This window comes from Momordica charantia (genome assembly GCF_013281855.1).
Source record: "Momordica charantia cultivar OHB3-1 chromosome 8 unlocalized genomic scaffold, Mcharantia_2.0 BLBB01000008.1, whole genome shotgun sequence".
Classification (NCBI taxonomy): domain Eukaryota; kingdom Viridiplantae; phylum Streptophyta; class Magnoliopsida; order Cucurbitales; family Cucurbitaceae; genus Momordica; species Momordica charantia.
In genome coordinates, this window is record NW_028275166.1 from 10055014 (window position 1) to 10064049 (window position 9036).

Below are 9036 nucleotides of genomic sequence, written 5' to 3' on the forward strand. Positions count from 1 at the left end.
TATTGCTCTGCTTTCTGCTGCATTTCTTTATTTTCACTTGGGGCCATTTGCATTTTATTAAATTGTTTTTATCACCTGTACTCATTCTTCAGTTATAAAAGAAAAATTCAAATACATCATCAAATTTTAGTTTTATTTTGATGAGACACATTCATCATTATATTATCCATTATATCCTATCAATTGGAGCAAAACTTATCTTAACCGGTGGTGCATCAATTGTCACATCAACAAATATTTTGTCAATTAAATTAGAAAATATATTGACTAAACATTTATTTGGTCGGTGATTTGAAAATAAAAACAAATGATTTAATAAAAACTTTAGTAATATAAACTATTATAATTTTGGTTTATTTTAGTTATTCGCTTTTTGTTTTTGTTTGTGTACTTTTAAAAAGTGTCTAATACAAAATTATCTCAATAAATTGACATCAATTAAAACTTGACAAGTGTCTAAATTTTAAATTAAAAGATTTTAAAAATTCAATAAAGCTCGTGATAGCAAAGGCTTATGCCCATCTGGTAAGCCCAGGTCCAAATAAAACCCATGAGAAACTCTATAAATATAGGGTCAGTTAACCTATCCCTCGAGAAGACTGAGATACCACAAAATTGATCAAAATCTTTGATGATCCCAAAATCCCTTTCAACAACCAATGAGAAGTCGATCAATTTTCTTTCAGATATCCCTATTTATAGAGATAGAACTCATGTCCAAATTCATGAACTAATGGAATAGACTATTTTTTTTTCGTAATTGAAAAGGATGAGTTATTGATATTTATAATAAATAGTATTTTAGCGAAGAATTAAGTTATTACTCAACAAAGAAATTATGTTTTATTAAAGGATGAGATCAATCCAGAAGTACCATTTTTCTTTATTATTAGAACAGATAGGATTCTATTGGATTAATTTAGGAAAGAATAAAATAATAAATATTAGAGATTGTATTCACTGTACTATTTATATTTTCACCATGAAATATAATATCCGAAAATTGTGTATATTTTAGATCTTACCAAAATTATATTCAATATCCCGTTAGAATTTAAATTTAGGTATATTTTTTATCTTACAAATCTATACAAAATCTCGATAGAATTTGGGCATATTTGAAATTTTATCTAAATTAGAAATTTGAATAAAAATTCAAATTCAAATTTTTCTTATTCCAAATTTAAGCCAAATTCAAATATATCCAAGATTTTATTCAATTGCTACTTCGAATCATAATTTAAAATTTAAATTGGAATTAAGGTAGAAAATACAATCTACTAAAATTCAAATCAGGTTTAATGCCGGATAAGAATATCAAAATTTTGACTAAAATTCATATTTTTATATTTGACACATTAACAGGGATTGAACCCAATACTCGTTAGAATTTCTGCAAATTTGACAAGTGTCTTTCTATTAAATTAAAAGATTAAAAATTCAATAAGGCTCAAATTAGGGGTAATTTATCACTTTAACCTATCCCTCCAGAGGATCAAGATCCCACAAAATGATGACTTGCCAAGTTTGATTGATTTGGTGCTAGAGTCTGCCGCTTTGACGGACCAACTAGGTTGCGGATACCTAAAGCTTAAGAGAGAAGCTAAAGGGATCAAGATCAATAAATCCAGAAGGATAAAATCATCAAGATAAACAAGGAAGACCGATCAAGATCAACCATAAGCAGAAGACCAAAAGGTCGATCAACATCAACAAGTCAAAATCAACCAGCAGCCAGAAGGGCGATCAAGATCAACTAGCAGCAAGAAGGCCAATCAAGATCAACCAACAGCCAAAAGGTCGATCAAGATCAAACTGAGTCAATCATCCCAGAATTCAAGAGAAATAATAAGAGGATAAATATTAGGAATTGTGTTAACTATACGAATATCAATAAAGATTATATTTTTCACTAGGAAATATAATTTCTCCAACAATTTCATGTGAACTGTTCATATTTTCAAAAGTTTAACATAAATTCTACAAAAAAAATATATTGAGTGTAGTGTCTTGTTGAAATTTTGATAGGAAAATGAAATTAAAAAATAAAATGAGGAGACAAAAATGATAAATTTTTAAAAGTACATAAACCAAAATTAACCAATGTTGAAAGTACACAAACATAAAGTAGTATTTTAACCTTTATAATATATTGTGTTTTACGTGTTGTATTTTAAAAAAAAAAATGAAATGGATTTATAACATGAACAAATACATTTATAAAAGAATTTATTTTTCTTAATATAATTCTAGCTCCAAATTTAAAACCTGAAAACAATGCAAACATAAAAATGTTATTTTCATAATTTCCACTATTTTAACCTTTTGATTTGAAAAATTTAGAAATAAGAAACATGGATTGCATAAAAAGGCACGAAGTTTTTTTTAATATTTAGAAATTAAATATACACAATTATTCTAAGTTTAAGAACAAACTGATAAATTTTTAAGAGGAAGAGTCTGAAGAGTAGTAATTAATAATTCTCAACAATCATATAAATTCATTTTCAGAAATACTCTAAAGAAGTAAAATGTATTGGTCTCTTAAAAGAACCTTCTCATTTCTTATTATTCGTTTTTTATTTTATTAAGAAATTTAAACATTTGATAACTATTTAATTATGTTATATATTTCTCATATTTTAAAAACATTCTAAAAATGGTATAGAAATTTTGGAAACAAAAAAAGAAACAAGTTTCATTGTTATTGTTTTTTTGGTTCTGGTTTCAATTTGTTCTTACCTAAATAAAGATTTTGTTTTATCATTATTGAATTTATTGGAATTGAAGATAACACAATTCTATTTTTCTTTATTGAAATTAAAAAACATAAATAAAAAATAAAAATGTTAACAAACAGTCCCTTATACGTTAGTGTCGGCAGAATTGTAGTCATTATTGCTCACCCTTAAAATCTCTTTCTGAAGATATGATCTTATAAAAAAGAATGATGAAGGAACATTAAACCAAGTTTCAAACTGCATATTCTTCCGCCAAAGTGAGCATAGCTCAGCGGTAATTGACATATTCCTCGAACCAAGAAGTTAAAGAAAAGCAAAGAAAAGACAAAAGAAAAAGGAAAAAGAAAAAGAAAAAGAAGCCGTTGGTGCTCACGATAGTCAAAAGTCATATACAAGCAGTGAGTGGGAAGTAAAGTAGAATTCCAAAATTCGAAATCCAAACAAATCCAAATCTCTTCTAATCCAATCGATTTTCACTAAACAGAATCGCCAAGATCACACGGACAAAAGCGTAGAAATCGAAAGCGTCGGAACAAATGATCATCGATCATATTAGGAATTGAATCGAATCGAAGAAATGGAAGGAGGAGCATTCAATAGGGCGGAGGAGGGCCCGGCGGCGGGCCGGAGTATGGAGGCGGAGGGCCGGGTGCTAGAACAGGTTTTGGAACACGTCACCTCTCACCGGGACCGGAACGCGGTGTCGCTGGTGTGCAAATTATGGTACAGAGTTGAGAGATTTAGCAACACAGAGTGTTCGTCGGAAACTGCTATGCGATCACGCCGGAGAGGCTCATCGGGAGATTCCCGGCCGTCAAATCCCTAACTCTGAAGGGGAAGCCCCATATCGCCGATTTCAATTGGGTCCCTCATGATTGGGGCTGCTTCGTTTACCCTTGGATCCAAGTCTTAGCCAAGCGTCGGATCGCCCTCGAGGAGCTCCGCCTCAAGCGCATGGTCGTCACCGACGACGACCTCGAGCTCCTTTCCCGATCCTTCCCCGATTTCAACTCCCTGTTCCTCCTCAAATGTGAAGGATTCACCACCAATGGCATTGCAGCCATTGCTTCCAATTGCAGGTAAAAACCCCCTTTTCTGTTCTGTTTAGGAATCTGTTGATCTTTACCTATTGGGCTGTAATAGAAGAAATCTGCTCTATGTTGGTTTTCTATGCCTTTTTGTTCTGTCTGAACTCAGCATTACAAGGATGGATGGATGGATGGTCTATTGTGTTGTTTTTAAGTTTGACTTTGGAGCATTTCAGAATGGTTTAGCTGCTGTGTGTGTTGTTCAAAGAACGGTAGATTGATAATAGTAGGAACCATTCATCGGTATTAATGTGTATTGTTTCCGAATGGTTTAGGTATCTGAGGGAGCTGGACCTGCAAGAGAATGAAATTGATGACCATAGTAGTTACTGGCTTAGCTGCTTTCCAGAGAACTGCACATCACTTGTCTCCCTGAATTTTGCTTGCCTCAGAGGAGAAGTAAATCTGGGCGCTCTTGAGAGGCTTGTCGCCAGATCTCCTAACCTCAAGAGCTTAAGGCTGAACCGTGCAGTGCCTCTCGAAACCTTGCATAATATATTGATACGTGCTCCTCAACTTGTGGACTTGGGAACAGGGTCTTACGTCCACGATCGAGATTCTGAGACCTATGACAATCTCAAGAATACCATTCTGAAATGCAAATCAATCAGGAGTCTATCTGGATTTTTAGATGTTTCTCCTCGCTGCCTGCCCTCAATTTACCCCATTTGCTCGAATTTGACATCCTTGAACCTGAGCTATGCTCCCGGGCTTCATGGCAGTGAGCTCGTGAAAGTCATTCGCTATTGCGAGAAGCTTCAACGCTTATGGGTATGATCTTGTGACCTTACTATGATATGAAGTATAAACAATTATATGTATATGATGTCACTCATACCTTTCGACCTTTTGGCTAAGATCAAGTGTAGTATTTGTTCTTATCAGTATATGCATATGATGTGTATTTGGGTCTATTTTTTATATTTTGAATGACCAGAAATGTTCTTGGCGATGTCCACAGATTCTGGACGGTATTGGAGACAAAGGACTGGAAGTTGTTGCTTCAACTTGTAAAGAATTGCAGGAGTTGAGGGTTTTCCCATCTGATATTTCTGGGGCAGGGGCTGGCAATGTTGCTGTCACAGAAGAAGGTTTGGTTGCTATATCGATGGGTTGCCCGAAACTTCATTCGATATTATACTTCTGCCATCAGATGACCAATGCTGCCCTGGTAACTGTGGCCAAGAACAACCCAAACCTCATCCGCTTCAGGTTGTACATCGCCAACCCCACGAATCCGGACCCTGTAACCAATCAGCCACTGGATGAAGGTTTTGGGGCGATCGTCCAAGCGTGCAAAGGATTGAGACGTTTATCTCTCTCGGGCCTTCTTTCAGATCAGGTCTTCTATTACATTGGCGAATACGCAAAGCATCTGGAAATGCTTTCCCTAGCATTTGCTGGGGGGACTGACAAGGGAATGATTCATGTGCTTAACGGTTGCAAGAAACTTCGCAAGCTCGAGATCATGGACAGCCCATTCGGAGACATGGCACTTCTGCAGGACGTTGGGAAGTATGAAACAATGCGATCCCTTTGGATGTCGTCCTGCGAGATTACTCTTGGTGGCTGCAAGACTAGCGAAGAAGATGCCGAGGCTGAACGTGGAGATCATCGTTGAGAATGATCCATCGAAATGGATCGTCCTGCGAGATTACTCTTGGTGGCTGCAAGACTCTAGCGAAGAAGATGCCGAACGTGGAGATCATCGTTGAGAATGATCCATCGAAACTCGGCCATGGCGACGGGAAGGGAGTAGAAAAAATGTATCTCTACCGTACATTAGTAGGGCCAAGGAAAGATGCACCAAAGTTTGTGTGGACATTGTAGATTGAAACTCTTGGCTTTTGAATTACTTATTCAGATGGCATACCAAAGGTCCTAAGTTTTTTTTTTTTTTTTAATATTTAAAGATTAAATATACACACTTATGCTAAGTTAAAGAACAAACTGATAAATTTTCAAGAGGAAGAGTCTTAATAGTAGTAATTAATAATACTCATCAATCATATAAATTCATTTCCAGAACTACCCTAAAGAATAAAAAGGATATTGGACACTTACATGTTGCTTGTAAATTGTAATACCAAAAAGTGCCTGATTGTGCTTATTATTGCTTATTCAGATGTTTTAGCTTCATGATCATATAGTCAAAAGGTTAAAGAAAACAGTAATTTGCTACCAAAAAATAATAAGTCAAGATACCAAATGAAGGGAAAAAAAAGGAAGAAGATTAAGGAGCATTAAACCAGTTTCAAATAGCATATCCTTCTTTCTATATAAAATCTCCCCAGAAAATTTGCATCAAAATCTTAGAGAAGTTGAATCTGGATGACAACAGTTGGGAATCCAAATCTACTAATATTAACTATTAATTGTTTAGGTATGTGTACAAGTAAATAAGAGCTTTTAGATATCAAACAACAACACAGATAGATTTTACAATAAAACAACCTGGGAAACTACAAGTTTTATTTCAAGTGATGCGAAAACAGGCCTTAATTCATAATAGAAGATATGAACGCAGCACGGTCTGTGAGTGAAGAACACCGAGCTTGCAATGTCTATCGGAAGCAGGCCAAGCACTCCTCCAACATACAACAACAACACAGTGTAGCTAAACTGCATAACCAAGGAAGTTTCATGTTTCTCATAATCAAAATTTAGTTGAATTGAACACTGATATTTATATATTGAACCAAATTAATTCAGAAAAGATGTTCGCTTGCTCAAGGTTATCACAGATATCATAAAGGCTTCATGAATCCATATTTGCTTCCACATTTCTATAGGTTTTCCATATCTGTTAGTAAAAGCTAAAAGATGCTACATGAAGGTTGACTAGGGGGTTCTCATGCTGCTCTTTTTTTCGTCTTTTGAATGATCCTTCTCCTTTGGGTTGCTTTTCGTTCTCCTTGTTATGGAAGGTCAAATTCTATGGTCGGCAAGTTTTACTTGGGAGGGTGAACACCCTAGACTGCATGGCGAGACATTCTTCTTTTGTAGTCGGGCCATAGTAGTGCTGTCTTTCTAGGAACACGGCTGAGGATCTAAATCACATCCTTTGAGGACAGCTTCGTTCAAATGTTTGAAGTGCGTTTGGCTAAGAGCAGAGATTGTAGATCTATGGTGGAGGATGCCCTTCTATTTACTCTGTTCTGGAATAAGGGCCGGATTTTATGGCATGCTAGTTTCTTTGCAGTTTTATGTGGTCTTTGGTTAGGGAGGAATAATAGAATTTTCAGGGATGGGGGAAAGATTCTTGGGAGGAAGTGTGGTATTTGGCTAGGTTTAATGCCTCATTTGAGCTTTGATTTCTACAGACTAATTACTTGTTAGGTCTCATTATTTTGATTGGGCCCCTACTTAGTTTTGGTGCTCTCCTGGTTTTAGGCTTTTAGTCCTTGCCTTATTCATTTGTTCTCTTTCATTTTTTTCTTGGTTTCTAATTAAAAAAAAAAAAAGAATGAATAAATAAAAAAATTAAACTTCCCAAGCATAAGATATCTCAGCTGTCTACGAGATCATCCATGGGAAAACATGGCATAAGCTTGGTAAGTACTAAAAAGTTATCCATGGCTAGAAAGTAAGGCTTGTTGGATATTCTTCTTTTTATTTCTTTAAAATAAACACCCAAAAAGGGAACATCATGGGTTGCCCTAGTGGTGAATAAGGGTCAATGAGTTCACATACGCTGGTGGCCCAGACACTCACAAATATCTAGAAAAAGAGAGGAAAAAAAACACCAAAAAAAAGCATCCAAGTTTTATACAAGTCCTCCACCCAACAAGGAAAAGAAGCAAACCCAAAGTAGAGAGGCAGGGCAGTAAGAAAATTTTCCCCTTCTGAAAATTGGGGGACTTTAAAATCTTAACTATTTTTTGATGAACCAAGAAGGGGCAGCTCTACCCTGCTAACATGAATAAAAGAGAAAAAGATAAACCAAGTTGCAAGGGAACAAATATTAGAGATAATGGGGGAGCAAACTTTAAAATCTTAACATTTTTTTATATAATTATTTTAACCTAAGACGAACCAAGAAGAGGCAACTCCACCCTGCGGACATGAACAAAAGATAAAAAGCAAAACGAAATTGCAAGGGAACAAATTAGAGATAATAGACCCCACATTTTCCAGAATGAGATTGACAAACAGACAGTCCAATTCAATTGGTTTTATCAAAGCTATAAAACGAAAAAGAGGAACAAAGAGGAACAAAGGATTGAATCATAAAGAAGCATTAATGGAGTAGCATCTGATGCTCCGTGCACCAATATTAAACATACATGATCAATTTACCTTTCCCTTTTGCTGCCTAAACTAAGAAAAATGCTGCTTATTTCATGTTAACAAGAATGAAGATGGTTGGTTCAGGATTGCCCCTTCTGATTCTGTAATATCCTTAGATCGATCGAGTGCATCAAATGCATTGAAAATGCTAGATTACTTCTAAACACATTGTAGGAGAAGAAACCCATCGAAATGAAAGAAAAAGAAAAAATCCCCTTGGTGCTCACGAAGGTCAACAGCCATATACAAGCAGTGGGAAGGAAAATAGAATTCCCAAAATTCCGAATGCAAACAAATCCACAAATCTCTTCCAATCCAATCGATTTTAACTTAAAAGCAGAATCGTCAAGATCACACGGACAAGCATAGAAATCGAAGGCGTCGGAACAAATGATCATCAATCACAATAGGAATTGAATCGAATTGAAGAAATGGAAAAACGTACCATCCATGAAGGAAGGAGGAGCATTCATCTCGATCATTGTAGTGATAGTGATCATAATAAGGCGGAGGAGGAGGGCCCGGCGGAGGAGGAGGATGAGGGCCCGGCGGGGCCGGATATCCATCGTAGAAATAGCCTTGGTAGCCTTGGTGCGGTGGGGGGCCGGGATACCCAGACTGCGGCTGCGGCGGCGACGGAGGATACGGCGGAGCAGAGCCTGTGAAGAGAGAAGAACAAAAATGAGAGAAAAGAAAAGGGAAATTGAAAGAGGAAAGAAAAAGGAGGAGGAGAAATCTCACCGGGAGGAGGCGGAGGATAGGATTCCGGCTGGTGGTGGTGGTGGTAGGCGTAAGAGTAACTCATAATTCTGCGTTCGTCGGAGAAGCGGCGGAGATGGAAATGGAGGAGCTGCAATCTGGCTTTCTATTTGCTTCACGTGGTGGGTCTTTTCTTTTCTTCGTCTCTAAGGATTTTT

The 9036-nt window shown here is 36.3% G+C and overlaps 1 protein-coding gene and 2 pseudogenes across 2 annotated transcripts; 2 read left to right on the forward strand and 1 right to left on the reverse strand.

Moving 5' to 3' along the window:
• The first annotated feature begins 3146 nt into the window (after positions 1-3146).
• On the forward strand, positions 3147-5724 carry LOC111023387 (protein AUXIN SIGNALING F-BOX 2-like; annotated as a pseudogene). Its single transcript, XR_015792900.1, has 4 exons — positions 3147-3820; positions 4105-4600; positions 4791-5472; positions 5516-5724. The product of XR_015792900.1 is annotated as a protein AUXIN SIGNALING F-BOX 2-like (transcript).
• Positions 4664-4839, forward strand: LOC148209491 (U2 spliceosomal RNA; annotated as a pseudogene).
• Positions 5725-6170: 446 nt separating the features above from the next.
• LOC111023405 (uncharacterized) lies at positions 6171-9036 on the reverse strand. Its single transcript, XM_022300832.2, has 3 exons — positions 8861-9036; positions 8565-8778; positions 6171-6451 (listed from the first exon to the last, which is right to left on the reverse strand). Exons 1-3 carry the CDS (start codon positions 8922-8924, stop codon positions 6394-6396), a joined length of 336 nt encoding a protein of 111 aa, XP_022156524.1. The 5' UTR covers positions 8925-9036; the 3' UTR covers positions 6171-6393.